The sequence below is a fragment of the Melospiza melodia genome, chromosome 15, assembly GCF_035770615.1.
Source record: "Melospiza melodia melodia isolate bMelMel2 chromosome 15, bMelMel2.pri, whole genome shotgun sequence".
NCBI classification, from domain to species: domain Eukaryota; kingdom Metazoa; phylum Chordata; class Aves; order Passeriformes; family Passerellidae; genus Melospiza; species Melospiza melodia.
This window is the reverse complement of record NC_086208.1, coordinates 11,738,060-11,760,915: the sequence shown is the minus strand read 5'-3', so window position 1 is coordinate 11,760,915 and position 22,856 is coordinate 11,738,060. Positions and strand designations below refer to the sequence as shown.

Below are 22,856 nucleotides of genomic sequence, written 5' to 3'. Positions count from 1 at the left end.
AGATCCAGTCATAAGATTTGTAAGGACTCCTGCAGGGGCTGCAGTCCTTAAAACTATTTTGGAATAAAATCTGAGAGATGGAAGCACATACAGAAAATATTTTCGAAATAAAATCCAATACAGTTATTAATGATGGAGTCAAGGAAGTTCTACCATTGCAGGACATATCTGAAGAGCAGAGTTCAGCACATGAAGATGATATTGTGAGGTAGAAATAAATGCAGAGGCAGCCACCTGGTTCTGAGTTTGGGATCTAAAGGACCCACTGGCTTTCAAAAATAAGTACTCCTTGTTTTGAAAATTACTTCTGAAATCATTGCCAGTGCATCTTTACACTGGCTTCTTGTGCTTCAGGCTATTTTTGTGCTAACATGGAAGTGACATAAAGGGACATCTCTGCACCTTAAAGCAAGGTACCTCAGGGATTCACAGCTGCGTGGCAAAAGAAGCATCCAGAAGTACCTGCAGCTGGTGTGGTTCTATGAAATCAGGGGCAAGATTTCCAAAACATCTAGATTGCTGACTTCACCCTACCCAACACATGCTGAGCAAGCTCATGAGAATGGCCTCCCAGGGTATCTGGGAGGATTTGAAAAGAGATGGGCTCTGTTGTTCACATGCTGTCTTTGCCTGAGGCCACACTGAGCTGATTGGGACAACTGCAGCTGAAGAGAACTTAGCAAAACTTCCTACTTAAAGATGAGTTTCTGCAATTCCTTAATAAGGAAAGCAGTCCCCTCTCCTGGCTTGTCACACAAGGCAGCCTGAGACAGGGCAGGGGCAACTTTTCAGATCATCTTTTCTGAGCTACAAAATCTTTTAACTGTGGTTTACAGTAAAGTATTTAACACCACCTGGAGGTGGTGCAGGACTGGCAAGCTGAGGAGCTGGGCACGTACCATGCCATGCCCATGTTGGAAGATGCCCCCTCACCTCCCTACAAAATCATTACTCACCTACCAGGTAAAATCCTCAATCATCTGAGTGTTGAAATATCTGAGGCTTTGCTGCCAGACCTCTCAAAACAAGGGACAAAAGGAATAAATAGCCAGTAGGAATCATAAAAATGAAGCAGCTGAACTTTAAGAGAGGGATTAGCTGTCTAGATAACCTGGGGTGAAAAAGAGAACCAGGGAAAGCTGGAAGCAGTTGGGCTAGGCTGGTACAGCTGACTGAAGAGCAAGTTCCTGATGAGGAACCTCTGGAAGCAGTCACAGGACTGAAAGGCTGGGCTAGAAATGCTGTTCCAGCTGGCTTCTGCTGCAGCAAGAGCAGGTAGGTCCAGACCTGCATGTTGTCTGAAAGCAGCACCAGCAGATCAGCCAAAGCCTGATAGTCCTGGTTTCTCAACTACCCCCAACAAAAATGAACGTGGCACAGGAAAGGATGGTAAAGGCAAGCAAGTGGTCTGTGTGGAATGTTTGCTGCGTTTTCCATGGACTGTCAACAGCTCTATGAGCACTTCAGAGCAGCCATAAAAATAAAAAACAACAAAAAAAGGGAGGAAACCAAAAAACCACGGGCCGAGCTGAAGGCAAAGCAGTGAGGGCAGAGCACAACAGCGCCCCTGAGCAGCTGCAAATCACAAAAAATGAAGTGTGAGAATCAAGACTTGCCCTTGCAGGATGCAGTGGCTGGGGACACAAGGTGTGCAGGGAGGAAGGGAAGCAGATCCCAGGCTCTGTGCCAATGCAGATAACCAAGGGGACCAGAGGAAGGAAACCACAAAGCTCTGCAGTAAAGACTGCAGGGATTAGGAGAAGGGGCAGATAAACCAGTCAGACAAAATAACTGACCCAAAACTCTCTTCTCAAAACTCAGATGAGATTTGTGTTTTAAAAATATACAGTGCTTTCCTCTCCTCCCACTTCCTATATCATATATATATATATATATATATATATATATATATATATATATATATAAATTTTTTTTTTTTAACACTTTCTGGTTTTGGCCAGAAATGGGTAAGAAAGTGCCAGGATACTGCTAGAAAATCTGTCTGTTCTCACAGTGTTTCTGGACCAATCAGGAGTAGGAGGGAGCTGGACTCCCAGGAGAGAGTCTGTTTCCATTTAATTTCCAGGCCAGTTTTGCAGACTTACAAGGTTAGGTAAGGTGCCAGACTTCTGGGTGCTGCTGGAAAAAAAACCTTGAGCCCTTGGAAACTTTTCTTCTCAGCAGTCAGGAGAAATACTGTAAACACAGAGGGAAGAGATTTGAGGGAACAATGATGTCATAATAAGAAACATGGAAGTTTAGAGCCTCCCATGCCACCTCTTTTATTCTTTCCAAGGCTAGGTGTCTTTTAAGAAAAGCTATATAAGACTATTTAAAGCATTAAGACAACATGAGTTGCACAATGCAAAGCAGAAACTAAATACAAATTATTTCATTAATTGTTTAGTGTTTCTTCCACTTCTGTATTTTACACTTAAAAAAGAAAACAAATGGAGAAACACTCATTGTGAGCAGGGAGATGTAGGTAACATCTGGTTAAAATGCCAGAGGGTTTGCCTGGCAAGGGGCCCTTGCAGGCTGCTCACTGACTTGCTGGAATCCCCTGGGGTAGCTGGGGGTGTTTTGGAGAGGCCAGAGAGGAAAATGTTCAGGGGCTGAGGACTGAAAGGCAGGAAAAGCTCGCTGAGAGCAGGCAGGAGCAAAAGCAAAGCCCGTGGGAGCTGCTGGCATAGGTGTAGCTTGTCAGAGGCTTGGCTTTCCCCTCCTCCTGTGGCAGCAGAGCCTCAATGAGGCTGTTCTGGCTCCAGCTCAGGCAGGCTGTGCTCTGGCTGCTCCTCACAGCCCTGGGAGAAGCCCAGAGAGCCCTGTGATGGCTCTGGTGGCACCGAGCGCACGGCGCTGAACCTGCCGCTCCAAGGGCTGCGGAGTCAGCACAGGAATTTGTCTGGCTTTCCTTTAGCACTTCCCTGGGGTTAAAGTCTCAGCCCTTGTGAATGTATTTGTTTTCTTTCAGCATACCAAAGAAACCACCCATTTAAAAATATTTGCTTTAAAAAAAACCTCGACCCATCCATTTTCAAAGACAAATCATATTTTCTTGAATTCTGGGGAGAGAAGTAGGAAGGATGCATACTTTGGAGTTTGACAGAAAGTCAGCTTACCTCTAGATGCAGTTCAGACTTTTATTTTCAGAATTTATCCAAATGAAAAGAAGTTACTTCAGCCCAACTCTTTCTCTGCTGCCAGCACCAGTTTCAGCCCAGAGGAAGCTACACCTATCCCCACTCTCTGTTTACATAACTGGCACATCCAAAGCACAAGGATTGCAGCAAGATGGCCCATACCAAGCACAGAGCTAGCAAGAGACACAAAAACAGGATATAAAAGCAGCTGCTTCACCTAAGGTAAGTGATGGCCACACATGACATAAAACCCAAATTTTGAGAGCTCCAAAATATTTCTCAGCAAAAGCAAATTCAGAATAAGCTCACACTGACCTTATCAAAAGACACTGCATAGGACTAGTTGTTATCTCTCCTAACAATGTTCTTCTAAATTGTGTTAGAGCACAATTAAGAAGCAAATATCACATTTCCCACTCTAGCAGATACAGGAATTTCTGAATTCAACTGCATGTTTCAGAGACTTTCCAAGGTCTGAGAATCCTTGTTAACAGGAGAAATTTCTATGAAGGTACAACCAGACCTAACAGATGCTCACATTTGCACCTGCTTTCCTCACTTTCCTCCCTACATGCATTTTTTCTCATGTTTATTTAGGAATTCTGCTCCCTTCCAGCCCTCAGTTAGGACAGGCATCCAGGACTCTCTGTGGCCCAGCAGGTCTCACAAAGCCTCTCTGGAGGAATCTCCCTTCTGAGGGGTTTTGGCCTGTCTGGCAAGGGAAGAAATGCACTGGAGAGATCCTTGCAGGGATTGCAAACCCAGCTGAGGATGGTCCTGCCAAGGGCAGCCTGAGCAGGGGCTGGACAAGGTCACATCCAGAGGTCCCTTCCAGCCACAACCACTCTGATTCTCTGGGATGGTGACAGAGGACAGCAGACATGGAGACAATGCATTTCACCCACACTGACACCTCCTCACACTCTCCTGTCCTCATCTGCCTCTGCACCACCCTGTGCTCTTCTCCCCAGTGTTCCCTGCTCTGATGTCCATGCTCTGGTGAACCCTGAAGAGAACTTTGCAGCAATTCATCAGGAGTTTCCACACAGACACGGAAAACAAAGAAAAATCAGCTGGAATTTTGTCACTCAGAACATTTTGGAGATATCCACGGGGAGGCTGTCAGGAAGGAAATGCTGAAAAGCCAGCAATAGACATGTTGATTAAAATTCATGTACCTCTCCCAAACCTGGACTTGCTTTCCTAGAAGACATCCCATATTTTTTTTTTAAGAATCTAGGAAAGTTGTGAAAAACAAGCTCATCAAGGCAAGAGACAAGGTGCAACCTTGACTGTCAAACAGCTACAAGATTTCCAGCTGCCAGCTATGCTACAGCATCGCCCCAATCTTTTTTTGAATCACACAAAAAACCTTTTATCAAAAATTAACAAATATTACACATACACCTGATTTATGTACAGAACTATTCTAATCAGAAACAAAGAAAGAGTGAAGGCTCAACATTCATAAATGTTACAGGTGATGGGAATGTGGGCTGTTAATCTGCAGCACTGCACAGATGGTAGGAAAAAAGGGCACCAATGGATATCCAAAAAACAGCATAAATGACATTTAATTTAAGCTTAATAAACATATTATAATGTTAAAGTAGTCATAATATGCACAAATGCTAAAAGGTGGCCCAGAGTTAGGAGAGGAACCAAGGATGAAACATCTGATGGTATTCATTATATAAGGTGTCATCTACTATCTCAAAGAAAGCATTTTAAAAACCTCCAAAGATATAGAGTATGTTCTAAAAACAACTTTTCAACATCAGCATCTTGGTTTTGAGACTATTCAAACAGCAATAGCATCTTTCACCCACTTCTGGGGAGAAGGGCAACTACACATTATGATATATAAAAATACATGATCTCCTTATGTTATATGCTACCAAGTAATTACCAGAATCACAAAGCTAGCTTCATGCTAGAATTATTTGGTTGTGTTCAAGCATTGTGGGTTTTAACATGGAGAAATAATCAAGGCCTCCAACCTCCAAAAACCTGTAAATTAACACTGTGAATGTTATTTGGTTACCCCATAAATTCTTTAGCACTGTAATACTTTTTTTCAGTACACTGAGCCGTGACCTAATGACTGCCCTTAGTGACTCAAGAGTGGGGTTTATGTTTGTAGGAGCTGAACTTTAAGGATTCTTTGAGCAAAAGCCATAAGGCAGATAGATAATGCATCTAACACTATCCCCATAACTGGGGAGCTCAACAGAAACACTGATTCTTTAGCCAGTCATGCAGCTGCAGGCGCCACAGACGTAAGGAAATACCCTAATTATTAAACTGTCCATTCTTCCCAATAATTTCAAATCACAGAGTGAATAACCATTTGGGCTGGGCAGTAATGACATTTACCTGTCTAGGAAGAGAAGAATTAATGGACACAGCACATGACGGACTTTCCCTGGCCCTGCAGGAACCCCAGGGCTGGCAGCAGCAGCTGCAGCCTTGCTCAGCTGCCACATTTCATGTCAGGACAAATGTCCCAGCACAGGAGCCTCTCCTGGCCCAGCAGCTGCCTCCTGTACTGGGCTGCCCAGTGCACTGTTCCAGACACCAGCAGTTTCCTTCTCCCTGCTCAGCTCTCCTATTTGAGAATTTGAACAGGGATTGGTGCTGTTTTTGGTGTGCCCTGGGCATGGAGGGATGGTCCTGTTCCAGACCACCTCTGCTCAGGTGAGAAACCAGGGCAGTTTTGTTCTGGCATTCAGGCTGGAGACAGGTAATCTGTGAGTGAGCTGAGCTGCTCACAGTGAGGAGCTTTCAGAGAGAGAGAGCATTTATAATTTCATAACAAACCTCAAGATCAATATGGTAAATACGTGCCCAACTCAAAGACTGCTCTCAGAAGGATAGCACAGATAGCCATCTTCCTAAGTAGATTTTTACTTCCTTTAGTGGAAGCAAATAGGGTGGATAAGTGCTGGGCCATGTCTCTGAGTGAATTCACATTCACAAGTGAGGCTCTTATCTGTGCCATCTCCTCGCTGCGATAGGAACAGGGTGAGCAAAGCCAAGGTTAGCTCCTGCTCAGCTCACAATAGCAGCATGTGGTGCCTTTCAGAGCATGAATGCCAGTTCTTTACTGCAGGTGCTCTTGTGGTGGGGCCACGGGAGGAAAGCGATAACTGACATCCTTTTCCATTCAATTTACAGTCAAAAGAGTGTTTGTAATTTAGCAGTTGACTGGCTGAAGCTCAGCCCATATGGTAGCTGTTGTTCAGCAAAGGAAAAAAAAAAAAAGTACAGTACTTAAACCGGAAAGAACAGGCAGTCTGTGCTTCAACTCCAGGCTTCAAGGGGGCTCTGGCCCACTTTCATTCATATTGAAATGTGCACGTTCACACTGGGCACAGGGACACCGAGCCTCATTTCCTAATAGTGCAAATCACTGCTTTACTTCAAGGTCTTGTGCTGTTACACACAAAGAGGGGAAAAACGTGAATGCAGATTTGCATCAGCGTCCCATGAGGAATGCTGAACGTTAGAAGCAAAACCAGCTGGAAAGTACATAAAGAGCACAACAGACTCCAGTCTGGTTCCCTTTTCAGAATATTTCTCTCCCATTTGCCTTCTGATTGCAGCTCTAAGAGGCCCTGAAGTCACTGTCTACAGCACATAATTCTGAACACAAAGAAAACAAAGATGAACTTCCCCGATCATTTATCTATGAGGTGAAATGTAATTCTGAACGGAAATGTCACCTTATGAGGGAAAAAAAAAATCAGTTTCTTTCCTTTCAGTCTTTTTAGACAAAGATATGCTGTTATCAGTATTTCTTTAAAAAGCAATAAAAGAAGCTAAAAGTGGCAAATATGTCCCACAGAACAACGAACAGAAAGAATGACATTAAAAATAAAAATGGTAGAATGATGATTTCAGGTTAGTTTTAGCTTGGGAAGAGTACAGAAAAGAAATCAATACAGGGTAAACTGGCACATGCAATCTTGCTGAGACTTATATTCTACAGCTATGGAGCTTCCCAAGAAAACAAGGAACAAAGGAGAATGGGCAAAGAGGAAAAGAGGGAGGGAAGGGCAAGAGGAACATCATCTCTTTCACTTGGATTTCACTACTCCAGTCAAGCTTTTTAAAACATTTATGATACCACTGGGGACCTGGAGCTGACACATGACTCAAAGGGGAGATGCAGTTATTAAAATTGTGATTAGCAATTACAAGTGCAGAGCTTGTGGAATTATGTTTTTCCTCTGCAAACGCATCCCAGAGATAGGAGCTACACAGAAATTGTATTTGCACACCACAGAAATTGTATTTGCACACCACTGTACACACTGACAGCTACTGCCAAGCAGCATCAATTTCTGTCCATTAGTCCTTTAGTTTAGGATAGGACACAGATCACATTAGCAAGCCAAAAAAGATATGTTCTAGCCTAAAATAAAAACCAGTAAAAAGTAATTTCTGCATCCTTCCAACTAGCTCCCAGACTATCCAGGTGTGTACTTTGCAATCCCATCCTCTTATGAACTTTTCTTCTTGCATGTGAAAAGCCACACAAACAGAACAGGAAACTGTCCCAACATGCAGGAGAAATAGTGAAAGTCACTGCACACAAACTGATCTCAGACACACAAATCAGATGAAAACCTGATTTTTAATGTCATAATACGAGATATTAAAAATTAATACCAGTAACACAGAAGACCTGGATTGCTCAAAAGGTAAAATGCACAAAAATCAACACATGGAAGGACTGACAAAGGAAAGAGGCTTTCTCTGCTTCAATCCAGCAACAAACCACAGCAAGAATATTCAATTCTTCACCCTCTTTGCAGCTCCCACAACCCTGCACCCCCTGCAGCACCCTGGTTGCCAACATGAAGGTATTTATTGCAGAAACTGATAGGCATCATTCTGAGGTATTTTGAAAGCAATTTTGCATCCACTAAACCCCTGCTGTGTTAAATGAGAAAATTGTCTTTGTTGGTTCATGCGAAATTGGCCTTTTCTATGAATTAAGGTCATTTTGCTGCGGCTACAGTGGTATGTCTGTTTTTTTACAGTGCTTCTGCAATTTAAAAGCTGGTCACTGTGGAAAAATCACTTTGCTGTTGTGTTTTAGGCTAATTAATAAAGGTGACAGCACTAAAAGAAAACACTGAAGTTACATCTGAGGTAGATGCACATGTGCATACTACATGGGTTAGCATAGAAATGTTAGGAACAAAAAATGATTATTCAAGGTTATATATTCAAGTTCATCTCCAATTATCCAAGTTTACTACCTTTAAAAAGTAGTTTTGAGCAGCCAAAAGCTAGCTACACATCCCACAATATCAACAGAAGCATTCTGTTATTTCATACTGTATTTCTGCAGGTTTCATTAGCAAGGTCAAGAGTCAACATTAGTGATTTAGAGTCTGCAAAAAGGATGATGTCACTGAAATATGAAGAAGGTCAGAATCCCCAAAGAGAAATTATCGTAACAACAGAGTGAGATCATTGCTTGCACTTATCTGCTCCAGGGGGCAATAATCAAACAGACCTACATGTAAAGCCTGAACTGAGCATTAGATAAAAGCTACAGAGGCAGTACTTTCCCTAGGTAATACAGCAGAGTGCTGTAGATTTTGTTCTGAGCTTCACTCATGAAAAAGCTTACTCTGCAAGGGTCTCAATCCCTTTTTTCTCCCCTAAAACATTACATAGAAAATTTTATACACATATGTGAATAAAAAACCTGGTTCCATTTCAAACAGAAGCACTGATACCTACACAAAACTAAATAAAGGGGCTCATTAAAAAAGGAGTTTGTCTTTGACCTTTCATGTGAGGTTTAATACACAGCTTTTCCCTGCACTGAAATTCTACAGGCTGCTCAAGATCCCAATCTGCACCAAGAACAAAATCCCACAAAGACCCTTAACTACAATAAATACTTAAACTTCCCTGATCTACAAGAGGTGCAACACTGGCTAACTAATGTTAGCTATCAAGACAAGAAAATTAACAAGCTTATACTATCTGAGAAAACATCTACATTTTTATTGTTCTACCTTCTGCAACATTTTCCTGTGGATATGGGGGTGCAGAAGTTGCTGTGCTGTGGTGAAAAGAAAATGTCTTTACAGAACAGAGAGTGCTGCTAATCATCTGCAATAGGAATGAGCAATTCATCAAAAATTAAGTAAGCTTAAAATGAATTTGTAACCAAGGTCTCCTCTTATTTAGAAGTGGTGTCAAGTTGTTAGCTCTCCTCTTTCATCTCAAATAAATATAAATTTCCAAAGTTCAGTGCTTCTGAAGTGGAAAAGATGTCCTATCAGTACATTTAAGGAAGAACTGCAATTGTGCTCCCACATGAGAGAAGCAGCTTCCTGGCCGTGGGTGTTTCATTTAAACTTTTAGAGGACATCAAAACACATTTACATGAATATAGATCAGTGCTTCCGCTGGGTGATTTAAATGCATCTTACAGCTGTGGAGAACGAGTTTCTCAGGATTCAAAACATCCTTCTTAAAAAGAGGAATTATTAACTTATTTCTTTCTTTTTAAACACATCAGTAAAATCAGCCCCACCTCTGAACCCCTGTATTTTCTTAGCAGCAACCCTCCTGCTCCTTGTGTTTGCCCTGTCCCAGAACTCCAACACTTCTGCCTGGCAAACATTCCATGGCACACTGAGCTCAGGGTGAGTGCTCAGTGCCAGACACACTTCACACCTGAAGCCATCACATATCCCAGCACAGAAATCCTGAGTTTGTAAAATCAGGTCTTTTCCACTACTAATATGGGTGTGCTGGAAGAACAACCATCATGAGGAAACCATCATCTACAAAACCTGCTGATTCCTGGTGTGTCTTCTGGCACACCAGGACAATTTATTTTTATTTTCTTTTAAACAAACAAAGAAAACTGAAGGTTGTTTCTTTAGCTGAAATGTGAGTGTAGAAAATCAGTTTGGGACTTGTTCCCTGGGTAGGTCAGTGTGAGCTCACTCTGAGCTCTCTGTGTGGGTGAGGGCAGTGCTGCAGCCCTATCAGCTGATCTGGGGAATGTGATCCATTAGAGAACCATCCTGCCCCGAGGGACCAAACACAGGGTATGTATGGAAGGCTGCATGAATTAATGCTGCACAGACCGGTAATGACTTCTGATTAGATAATATAATACATCCCTGAGCAATCAGCACAGAAAAAACACCCCAGATTCTGCCACCAGCTCTTCCTCTGCTACACCAGTCACAAATCACGCACGTCCCCAAGTACATGCTTCATTTTTTAAACACTGTAAAACAAAATGTGTACTGTTCAGAAAGATATTTGTCATGTATTCTTCATGAGAAGAGAAAATACATTTTTTACCGACTTGGTGAGTTCCTGGGATGTTCTCCCCTGTTTTTATATCCCCAGAGAAAGCAGCATGCTCTTTGAGAGTGTCACTGGAAGTCAGCAATGAGTATCATCACCAAGAAGTTTGACACAGCACCATCAGAAAAGGAAGCATGGAACAATAGAGAAACCCCCCATGTTTGCCTTAAAAATACATCTATAATTAATAAGATTTGGTTAAATCCATGGAGTAAAAAGCACAGAAAATAAACTAGCTCCCCTTACTTTGCTGTAATTCCAAAAAGAAGCTTTTTAGAGTACAACAACATAAAATCAACATAGCTCAGTCATGGAAAATATCTTTTGATTTCAAAATTAACAAACGTTGCAAAATTTCAATCTCTTAAGTATCAGATAATCATTATTTCTGCTAACCTCCTCTTAACCTTTCCAAAAGAATGTTTCTTGTAGCAAAAAGGCCTTTGAACTTACCAAATTCTTATTTTCTCTTCTGTAATCTTACCTCTGGTTGCACAACTCTCAAAAGTGAAGTTTGCCCACTGTTCCAGTAATCATGTTTCTCTCTTCAGCCCTGATAACTGCTTCATCTGCAACAGCATTTATTGTCAACAAAAGCAGAGTGAAAAGCTTATTCAATGACATTTTTTGCCCTTTCATTACTTATTCAGGATGATTAAATCTGATCTGGAGTAATTTCAAATTGATTTTTACATCTGGAATATCAAACACAACAACTTGCCATTTTTCTGCCTTTTGTTGGAGTGCTGAATAATTATGTTATGCTTTAAAAGACTTAAACATTTAAATCTTTCTCTCTGTGCAAAGAAGAGTGGTCAATTCACAGGAGTGGGTGAGAGGAGAGCTCCAGTTGAGTTTGCAGTGCCCAGAGCCACAGAGATTCAGCCTGAGCATTTGAAGGAAGTGATGACTTGAGACTTCTCCAGTAAAAGCACAGCACACACACCCTGGTTTGCTGAGTCAGAGTGGGGGCTAAGGGAGGGCTCTATCATGAGAATATCCTCAAAAAGTGAAATCCACGGTCTAAAAATGAAAACAGAACAAATTTTTCCTTAAACATGATGAAAAGCAGGGGTAACTCAGCACATATTGAGCAAAGAGGGAAGAATCAAGGCTGGCACTTCCCTCCACAACAGCTCAATATTTCAGCAGATTTACTGTCAGCCTCCAGCCCTTCTGCTTTGGATCATGCAGACTCAGATCCAGAGTCAGATCTAGGGAAAAGGCATCTGTTCAGGGACTATTAGCAGCTCTTTGTTTTATGAAGTGACCAATGTTTCCAAAGGATGCAACATCTTTTCTTTTTCAATAAGGATTTTGCAAGAAGCTTATCTGCAATGAAAAAAACACACCACCACTTTATAAAAAGTATTACAAAAGTCATTTTTACAGTTACAGTAAAAGACCACAACACAGACATTAAGAGTCTGTCCCTCAAAACCACAGGTCTTTCATTTGCTTGATGGTTTGGGATTTTTTGTTTGTTGTTTTTAAAGTAAAATACTATATTTGGGGGCTCTTGTATGCATTTGTTTTTTCTGCCATCATGGTGAAGCTGCAAACATTGTCATGTTTTTCTCTAATTTGGTGCCAACATCAAACTGAAAACTTTTTTTTTTAAACTGAAAACCAAGATTCTGATGAAATACAAGACCTGTGGTTTTTAGGAAAAACAAAGTATCACGAGATATGTCATAAAAACACAGGGCTGGCAACAGTAACAATCTTATGTACAGTAGCCTGCTATTTATAGGTGCACTCACAAGTCTGCAGACATATTTCTGCTCTCCAGTAACAAACCTAGGAGGAAAAAGGCTCAGCAACAATTATCACAGATACCTGTCATAAGTCAAGAACAAAATGGAAGTGGCACAAAACCCAGATCATCATCTGGCAGAAATCAAACAGGATTCAACTGCAGACACATAAAAAACAAATTACAAAAAATGAGATTCTGGTCCTCTGTAAAAGTCCTAAAAAATCCTTAAGTCCTAAGGACCAAAGGCTCTGCTGTATTATAAAGGGCACTTCCATGGAATGGGCAGCAAAGGGAGGGATATACATTCCTTTGTATATCCAGTCCTGGCTCACTGAGGGGTGTCTCTGACACTGTACATGGGATTTTCATGCACTGACTCTGTCAACTGCTCAGTGCCTTCCTTCCCTGAACAGCTCCTTTGTTCCCTGCAAACTGAGGTTTAAGTTAATGTCCATCTCCAGCCTAATATCAATATTAAATGTTTATACACAGATGCCAAGGAAACCTTTCAGACATATTTAGAAGATGCAGCCGTTTGACTTTTTTTTAGTCACCTATGAAAAAATGCATGGCTTAATTCTTTCTGACCAGAGAAATGTGTTGGCTGCAAGCTCCAGAGGAAAAGCAGAGCTCAGCTTGTCAGACACCAACTCTTTGTCTACACAGTTAAGTAACTGTGACACAGTGATGTTAATCACTTTTAGTATTTTCTCTTTGGAAGAAATGATGCTGATAAGCTCAAATACAAGTGACAGCTATCAGAGAGCAGGATGGTTACTGAACTTCCATCCTCTACAGCCCAACTCTGCCAGTCCAGGTTAGCAGAGGCTTCTTCATGTGCTCTGGGGTGCTCAACCAAGAATGACAAGACCAAAAGAATAATTAAGGGATTTCCCTTACAGTATTCTTTTAGTTGAGAAAGAGTAAGATCTGTAATTTTATGATGTTGGGCCTCCCACCTTCAGGCAGTCCCAGAACTGCATCCCCAGTGGATCTCAGAACACCAACCATGAAACATACACTCCCATTCAGTTCTTCAGGCTCCACCTGTCCCAGCAACAAGATTCAACAGAAGCCATGATTCAGTGGGAGGTCCTGGCAGAAATGGGATTAAAAAGGTTAGAGCTGCTTTCTGTAGTCAGTGTACTGGTAACCGGGGAATTGTTGCTGCTGGGAACGCACAGCTCCCTTCCAACAAGCTCCCCAAATGATGAGCCTGCCACAGTATTTTTACTGAAATCACACGACTGCAAAGGAGACAGAGGCTTGTTTCTTCACACAGTCCTTTGCAGAAGCAAGGCTACACAGAAGGGCTGCTCTGACTGCTAATACACTCTGCCTGCCAAGGCAGCCAATCTTCCGTGGAGCACACTTGCACATTATCTATTATTGACCACTTCTAGAGCACAAAGCAATCTCATTATGCAATGAAAACAGTTCCTATAAAGGCATCTATGCAAGTGTGATGGGGTTTTTTCCACAACATTTTTACATTACTCCTCCAGCCTTCCCCTTTCACACCAGCTGCAGTCGAACTACTCGCTGGCCTTGATGCTTACAATGTTGGATGTGATAGGAACAGACTAGACATTGTTTTAACACAGGAAGGTTAATGTAAAATAACCTTCCTAAGCTGTTCCTCCTGCAAGACAGCAACATTACAAGGAGAAGACAAGGATTCATAAATAGGATCAGCTTTCAGTGCTCAGAGCAGTGGGAGCAGCGCTTGTGACGAGCGCTCTGTGCCGAGTCTCCGGGGAAGCGCAGCCTCAGCTGCTCTCACAGCTCCTGCTGTCACTCACTCACAGCCTCTCCCACTCAGGAGCCTTGCTCTTGATCTCCTAAAGGTAAATGCTACCACCAGACAAGAGATGAAAGGCAGAAAATGCTCCATAGCATGCCCACTACTGTATTTCAGCACCAGCTTTCTTTTGATGTATCTGTATCCCCCAGCAAATGAGCCAGCCTTTGAAATTAGGCTGATTGTTAGAAAATCATCACTTAAAGGAGCCTTAAAAAGATATAAGAAAAAAAAACCCCAAGACTTACAGTCACACACATGTATTAGAGGTAACCAAAAGTCACTACTAAAAGGCTGTCTAAGTCCTGCCATAAAAATTTCTTGAGGGATTTTTGTCATCTTAGTCTCTAGTCCCACATGACTGACCTTGACTTTGCATCCTCCCCTTTGAACAAAGCAGGAATAATACCCCAGAGCGCTCAGGAGATAAGTCTAGCCAAAAAGATACACTGCCTTCAGATGCAGCAAAGGATTAGAATTCCTGAAGCTGTCATGGACTTTGTCAAGGTCTTTATAAGCATAATTAAATGTGTCTCTTTCTCATGATCAACCTTCTAACAGGTCCACAAAAACAGCATTTAGGCAGCCTTGCATGATGGCCACTCCAAACTATTTCCTTGAATCCTACAATGAAAAGACCACTGGATGTTGTTTTCCAAATGCCATAAAAACACCACACTGAATTTAAAAGGCCAGGGATTATTTTGTACTACCCCTCTAAAAAGCCTGTTGCTTACTCCATAGCCACCTTTTTAGATAAACAGTGTGGGCTATTTCTTCTATTTTAAGAAAGTTACAGTCCAGAATTACTGTTTTCATGAAAATATGGCAGAGGGGACAATGAACCATACAACTGTCATGGAATCATCACTAAAGCCCAGGAATTTCTTAAGGCTTGTCTCTAACTCTGAGGCCTCTGCTATAGCAAAAAGAAGAGACAAAATATTCCAGGGTAGCAGTTCACACTGGCCTAAATCATTCTGAAAGCAGTGATATAACAGTGATTTATTCATTACCTTACTTATTACAGTGTAAAAGAATCATATGAAAAAATCTGGAAAGAGCTCTCCACAGATGGGAAAAAGCCAGCACTGAACTGGTGATGATGAACAATCTGCCTTCCATTTGTAATTCCACCTGAGAAGATGCAGATTTCAGCTGTGCTCAGTGGCCACTTCACAAAAAAAAAAATCTTAGCACTGAATTCCCCTCCTCCTCAGGGGGTAGCAAACCTGTGTGAGCACGTAGGAAATGAAGGGCTCCTGACTAAAGTTTTATTTTTGCTGTCTGGCCAAATTATTAGTTGTTACCCTTTTACACAGTAGCTTTTCTGGGAAAAAAAATGCATCCAGATGTCTCACTGGAGAACACTAAGACATGTCACTTTGTAAGGGTGAAGGATAAGGCTTTTACAAGGCCATGAAAATGCTAACAGGAAAGCACTACTGAATTTTGCCTTTTTTATTTTTTCTGTGTTGAAATTCCAGAATCAGCAAGTCTTTACAAAGATAAGCAGTTTCAGTATAAAGAAGTAAGATGATAATAAAAATATTCCTCTAAAGAATCAGTCAAGTGTTATACAGTTGGATCTTTGCTAAAATAGGAAATGAAGGAGGAGGGATGAGGGGAAGAAAGGATAAATTAACAAACAAATAAATAAATAAATAAAGCAAGCTCCTGTAGGAAAACAGCATCTGTTGAAATAGCAAATATCTGTCATACAGCCCAAACCACACTATTTCATGGTATCTATTTTTTCCTCCCATTAGTCATGGTTTGCAGGAGTTTTAGAACCATGGAATGATGCAGCTGTAAAAAACCAAAACCTTTTCAGTTTATTAATAGATGCTATAAAAATAAATACTAATTTTTATCTTATCTACTTTTGAGTAGATCCAAAGTAGCACAAAACAAATCAAAAAGCACAAAATCACAACAGAGGATATGACTAAGCCACATCAAGTAGATAAGAGCCCAAACTTCAGGCACACTGCTAAATCAAATTGGTATTTACATGTAAATATTTTATCTTGCATGTAAACCATTTGTCTCAACACCAGTAAGATCAGCAAAGCCTACACAGACAACTCATGTTAGCACTGGAAGTGTTTTCCTTCTCAGGGCTGTACTGAGGCAGCACATCACAGATACTGCACATTTGAGAAGTAAAACCGGTGAAGAATAACACAACATGAAAAGTACACACTTTTTATCACTACCCCAACATACCTATGTATGGTTTAAAATAAGAGGTTCTACTCCAAGGACCAATTTCATAACATTTAATGAATTCCAAAGGACAATGTGCCAACTTACAACAGGTATTAAAAAGCCCTTATCCCTGTTTTCATGACTGTCCCCCTGCTATACATGATGCAACAAAAAAAACTACACTCTCTTGCCTAGTTTCAACTCTTGGGTTTTCACAGGCAGTCTGGTATGAACAAGAACCAAAATGAATCAGAAGCCATGTGAGAACTCAAATTATGCATTAAAAAAAATTGGTGCTGACAAAATTGTCCAGCTCATTCACATCCTCTCCTCCACGTGCTCTTCTCTCTCTGCTTCCAAAGGAAGCTACAAAGAAGCACAGAAAAATTTACACAGCATTCTGAACCAAACTGAAGTTAGAAAGGAGAAAACCTAATAGAAGAAGCAAAACTACCAGATACCTTCCCTGAAGAATTTAGGTTGATGTGATCAGGGCCAGGAGAAAAGTCACTTGAGCTCCCAATTCGAGTTCTGCTGCCAAGTCACACTGTGGGAGGTTTTAAGCAGACCTGCAAGCTTCTAGTCCCATCTGTAAATGGCACTTGTCTGGCACTAGGTTTAAATATGAAAAAACATTTCAGACAGATATATTTGAGGAAACCCTCTCTAATCAGGAGTGCTGTTTTACTTCCAGAGTTTTCAAGTACAAAGTACTTTACTTCCTGCATAAAGTATGGGAAGAAAACTGATGTCCAGTTTCTCATTCATACTGGAGATACTCACTCCCCTCACCTAATTTGTGGTAACTGAAGTTTGTAATAAGGTGTTCTCTAAGGAGGGAAAACAAGACAAATCTTGCTCAGCTTTTTGCAGTGCTGTATTCCACATATGCTATTTTTGCCCTCTGATTTAAAGATGTATTAAAAGATGTAAAATATAAAGATCTATTACTGCTTTAAATAACTGCTCACATGAGGAATGGAGTAAAACAAATAGTTTAGAAACTCCTAATAGGCTTACATCTATTTACATACAGGTAACTGTGAAAGGTATGGGTAAGAAACAAATACATTACAGAAATTAATTTAACAAACAGTCAAATCCATTAAAGAGCTAAATTCAGTGCATGGTTTATTTGCAAGAAGCTAGTTAACCAGCTCTTACTGCAACTACATGTGACAAATCAGAAAAGAACAAATTGAATTGGGAGTTCCTAATCCTTGGGACACAATGTTCAACAGGGCATTAAATTTTAAAAATTGAGACCAATTGCAGTGCATACACTTCTATTTTATTTCAATAAATAAACTATTTTCTCTGTACAAAACTTGGAAAGGCTTAAGTTTATTAAAACATAAGCCACAGACAAAGCATGTAAGAAAAATGGTATCAAAGAACAAAGTCCAGATGAAATTTTGCATCTGCTGCATATAAAACACTCCACCCACACTTAGCTGTGTCAGGAGAGAAAGGAGGCAGACACAGCTACTTATTTCTGCTCAGAGTTCTTTGCTTCTCAGCGTGCTCCACGATTTTTTCTTCCACATAGAGCCCCTTCCTCTTTCTCACTGCATTCATGTACTTGCGGGCCTGGTTCTCCGAGTCTGCCTTCTCCCCAAAGTGCAAATATTCCTCCTCAGTCGTGGGCACCCAGAACGGGTCACTGGAAATGATCTACAGAAGGAAACAAACAAAAAAGAGTCAAGTAGTACAAAAGTTTATTAGCACATTTCAAGTAATCAACTGCTGGACTAGGGAAACCAAAGTAGAGCAGATCAAGCTGTCTGGAAAGGCTGCAATTAGCTATGGAAGCAGAGAACAAGAGTTAACACACACTCTGCAGCTCTCGCCCTAAGAAATCCACAATAACTTTTCAAATTCAGCCGCAATTATCTGCACAAGTTTTTCTAAAAGCAATTTCAACTGCCCATCAGCAAACAGTGCTAAATAATGTTCAGAAAATTCTCAACTTTCAAGAGAGAACTCCTTATTTAGAATATTATCACACAACTATTATATCAGAATTTATCAGAACTGAAGATTTCTACTCATTTCTGTGCCCTATGTTTTCCAATCCCAATCCTGAGTTGGACAGATGGTTTAAAAATCACTGTTTCTGGCTCTAACATATTTAGCAGAGCTGCTCTGGCAGCTTTGTAGCCCTCCTCTAGAACAGAATTAGATCTAACATGATCAGACAATAACTGGACAAGCCTTTTTTTCCAGTTCATCCTATATACCCCACACTTGTGGGACCACCATAGAGGGTATTACAGAGAATCCTAAATATGAACATTGGGAAGGGATGGAATTGACCATATAACGTTACACAGGTTCTATTGCAGATTTCAAAAATACTAATTTTTCTTGATTGTAGATTTCCTCACAACAGGCAGCTACAGATATTTATTTTTTCTAAAAAAACCCAAAGGTAATAATGTACTCATTTCTTAAACAAAACCCTCAAGCAGTCCAGACAAGTATTAGTTACTGCAAGAACCACAATAGTTGTAACAACTGAGCACATTACTCTATAATAATTTCTGAAATATTAGCACTAGCACTAATAACTGACAAGGAGAGAACAAATTTTCCTAAATTACCAATTTTAGCTTAATGCTATGAGCCTTTTCTACCATTGCAAACTTTTTCTTCTGACAAATCCTTTCAATTGCCATATGGTACTTCAACCTAAGCAAAATAACCTAAAGCTCAGGTTACACAAACAAACAAGAAGAGGAATTAAAAAATGATGACTGAAGATGGATGATTTTCCCCAGAAAAATCAACAATTGTGGAGTCCTAATTTAATACCTCACATTAAATAACTCCCAAGACAACCACACAAATTACACTTCATGGGGAGTTAGGAGAGTGACTATGGCAGCCTAATTTGTATTAGGCAATACTGTAGGTTCAATCCTGCAAAAATGGGATGTAAAGCTAAACCAACAGAAACAGTTCTAGTTTGCCACAGTTAAGCACATGCACAGACTAAATTAAGTGGGTATTACTCGTGCTGAAAGTGACAGCCAATCTCAATTATTTACATGGGAAATGACTATGCACAGGCTTGTCTGGCTGAAAACCAAAAGCAAGTAGAGCTCAGAAATAAACAGTCTGAAAGTCAGCTTTCCAAATTTTTCTGTGTTTATTTTTCACCATAAACGTAAGGACTGTCTAACCACAGAAGAATCTGCTTGAGTCATACCCACTCTGATGTTTTGCACAGGGCCTTCTAACCAATGCATACAAACTTAGAGGTAATTCCTTGACAGCTTACATCTATAAAAAAAAGAATGGTCCCCCCTCTGTAAGAGTTTGAAAGTTTCACCATTAGTTTATGCCCTAAAAATACAAAGGGCAGTGAAGATTGCATGCTGACTTGTGCTCATCCTGAACACCTTAATGATGTAAAGCTACAAGGGACTTCCCCTTTAATGATCTGCCTAAAGAGCTGAACAAACAAAAAACTCCAAGTCTAAGAATACATGAAGAAAAAAGGTGATTGATGCTCAATTGATTTGCTTCAGACTGTACTACTGAAGGAGGTTCTACAGCTACAAACCTCTAAGTTAAAGATTGTTACTATGCCCTTTGATGCCTTTTTTTAATTGGCAAGAAATGTAACACCCAGAAATTATGCCCAGAGAGAAGCTGTGAAACAGCAGTTCTTGAAGAATGAATGTAACAGAGGAGTCCAAAAGTATACAAAATTGAACTTACAGATCTAATCTACCTGTAAATATTTAGATACTGTAGTGATGGATGTTTAAGAAAATCCCCAGGTTTGACAGACTGGCTCTTTCAATAATTTATGAAAGACTTGCCCTACTGAAGTTTTGCACTGGTTATTTCTTCCACTGACAAGAATTCTTTATGCTTCAACAGGTCTAAGGGAAGTCAACATAACAGCAGGTTTAAATGTACTATTCAGTATTTATTAGCCAGCAAGGGTAAAGCTATTTCAGCCCAGGGTTACAGAATCCTGAGTGAACCTTGTACTGCTACATGATGCAGAGCAGTGCAGTAAAGAGGTTAATTAGGTTTCAAAGAACTACCTCAGGAGTAGCTTGGCTTTTCAACCTGTCTAAATAATTCAGCCACTACACACTGCTTCTAGAGCAAGATCTGGTGGCATCAGAAAATTTCTGCTAGAGGACTACACCTACCTAAATGGTGCAGATACACTATAAAAGATTAAATAATCAGCAGATGTGTTGCCATGCCATGGTAAGCAAAGAGAAAGAGGAACCTAGGCCATCATCTTTAAGAAGTCACTGTAATCCTATTATGACAGAGAGGGGTGTTACTGACTCAGTGACCCAAACAAAAAAGTAGAAAGTTTTCCTTTTTTGAAAGTTCTGATTCTGTGAGTGAAGGCAAAGGCACAAACCAGACTGTTCCTCTTTATTCATATCACATTAATGCATCAAGGCAAATGTTCACAGCAGGTGGAATCCATCATTCCTCTGCTCTGTTAATACAGTGCAAGCACGCAAAAGGAGAACAGTCCCAAAGCATTGTCATCAATTTCCTTACAATGGGAACTGTCAGAATGGTGGGTCTGGGTTTCCTGGAATCAGAGCTAAGAAGCTTTTTAGGTCCTGAGCTATTGTTTGTATTCATGGGAACCACACAGGGATGGTTCTGGAATTTGTAACAGGAACTGAGTTTTTGTCTGGATGAAGCCCTCAGTGATGAATTAGATTCTAAATGGACAATTCCTTCTGGAATACGGTATAGTAATTTCACAGAGAGCATTTACTTTGGATCCTGAAAAATCCCCAGGCTCAAAGCAGAACAGATACCCAGAAACATTATTTATTCTATGTTGCATGCCACTTCTAACTTAAAATTATTTAAATGTTTCCATATTCTACTTTTTCAGTACAAAACTACAACATATAGCTAAGACTCCCCTTAAAATCAGAAATGCGACAGCATGTTGACAACACTGTTACAAAAAGCTAAATTCCTCAACAAAACCTTCAATCAAAAGAGAACTGGACGTTCAAAATAATATGCTTTGCAGAGATGAAAAATCTTTAAGAGACTGAAGCAATTCAGTCAACCTTCTATCAGGTCTGCCTCTCTCTCTCTGCCAGTGTATTGTGTGTCTGGGAACCACTGAGCAGGGAGGAAAATAAAATTATCACAACCAAATATTATGCCCCAAGTTTAAGAGACAGAAGATGTCAAGAGGCACTAACATTAGGAATAAGAACCTGTAAAACCAATGACATTTATGGTATTGTTAGCATTATGATAAAGTACATTTACAAATACCACCATAGACTTGGTAAGTGGAAAATTCAGCACGCCTTTTCTCCAGGAATTTTTCTAGGATTTGGGAAATTTTATTTTTAACAGCATGAACTAGCCAGTGGTCTGTGCTTATTTATTACTCAACATCAGAATTCTCTGACAGGGACAATATCAGCCTTAACTGCAAACAGCCCAGCACATCCACGATTACTCCTCCGAGTGTACACAAAAAGTGCTTCCTCCTTAACACAATTGAGTATTTCTACACACCTGCAAGGCTCTTCTGACATTTATTTTTAAAAGTAAACTATAAATCAAGATCCATGCAGTGGATCACTGGACCAGCATTTATTCTATTAGAAAACAAGCATTTTCTCAAAATGAGCCCATATAAAATGCAACACAGGAAAATGAATCAGTGCACAGCAGCTGATACAGTTCTTAAATCTGTTATTGCAAACACAATGCCTAAGTGATGGAAATGTTTCTATTAAAGGAGCATTGAAATCAAGGAACATTTTAAATTAATCTCCATTGATTTATTTTCTAGAAATCTTGAGTGATATAATTTGTTTAAAGTATGACTATAAGCACACCTGTAGAATTCCATTATGCTTAAAAGAAAAATAAAAACTCCCAGTCAAATACATGAAGTGCGTCCCATCACTCACTGCAGAACCCACTCTAGGTATAAATAAAACTATTTATAATGTAGTCAACTGGGATTAGGTATCTCAAAAGAAGTGAATAGATTACTTCAAATATTACAAGCAAAGAGTGTTCTTTAGAAGAAGAAACCATTCTAAAGCAAGATGTGTCATTAAATATAACAACTATTCAAACCAACACACCCAAACAATGAAGTCTCCTAAGACTTGTTTAGTAAGAGCATGCAGAGTAGCACAGGCAAAACAGATGTCACTCTCTTTCAGCTTAACAACAACACATTAATTATTCAAGCTACAAATGCTTGTATCTCTGTGAGAGACATAATCTGAATACCTGTAATAATAATCAATAAAAATAGAAATACTGTGAGCATACTATGTCAATACTGATAAATGATTGAGTGTGTACTAATCCTGCAAATAATTATGTAGGCTAATAAAGCTTTTCAGTGAGACATGAGTTAGAGCAGACCACTTGCAATTCAAGAGGACTTGGAATTTTAAGGCTTAATTTGAGGATGATTTATTATTTGCATTTCAGTGTCACCCAGATGGCTCCAATAGTGATCCTGGTCCCATTGTCTAGTGTATTTCACAAAATGATGGTAAGAAACAGTTTCTGCCTAAGGCAGCCTAATTATGCAAAACAA

General features: G+C 40.2%; 1 protein-coding gene across 1 annotated transcript in view; it reads right to left on the bottom strand.

Moving 5' to 3' along the window:
• Positions 1 to 17,375: 17,375 nt before the first annotated feature.
• Positions 17,376 to 22,856, bottom strand: part of EFL1 (elongation factor like GTPase 1) — a 63,089-nt gene continuing 57,608 nt past the window's right edge. The window contains exon 20 of the mRNA XM_063169813.1: positions 17,376 to 17,944. Within this exon, the coding sequence (XP_063025883.1) occupies positions 17,756 to 17,944 (189 nt within the window). The 3' untranslated portion in view covers positions 17,376 to 17,755. The remainder of the gene's footprint in view (positions 17,945 to 22,856) is intronic.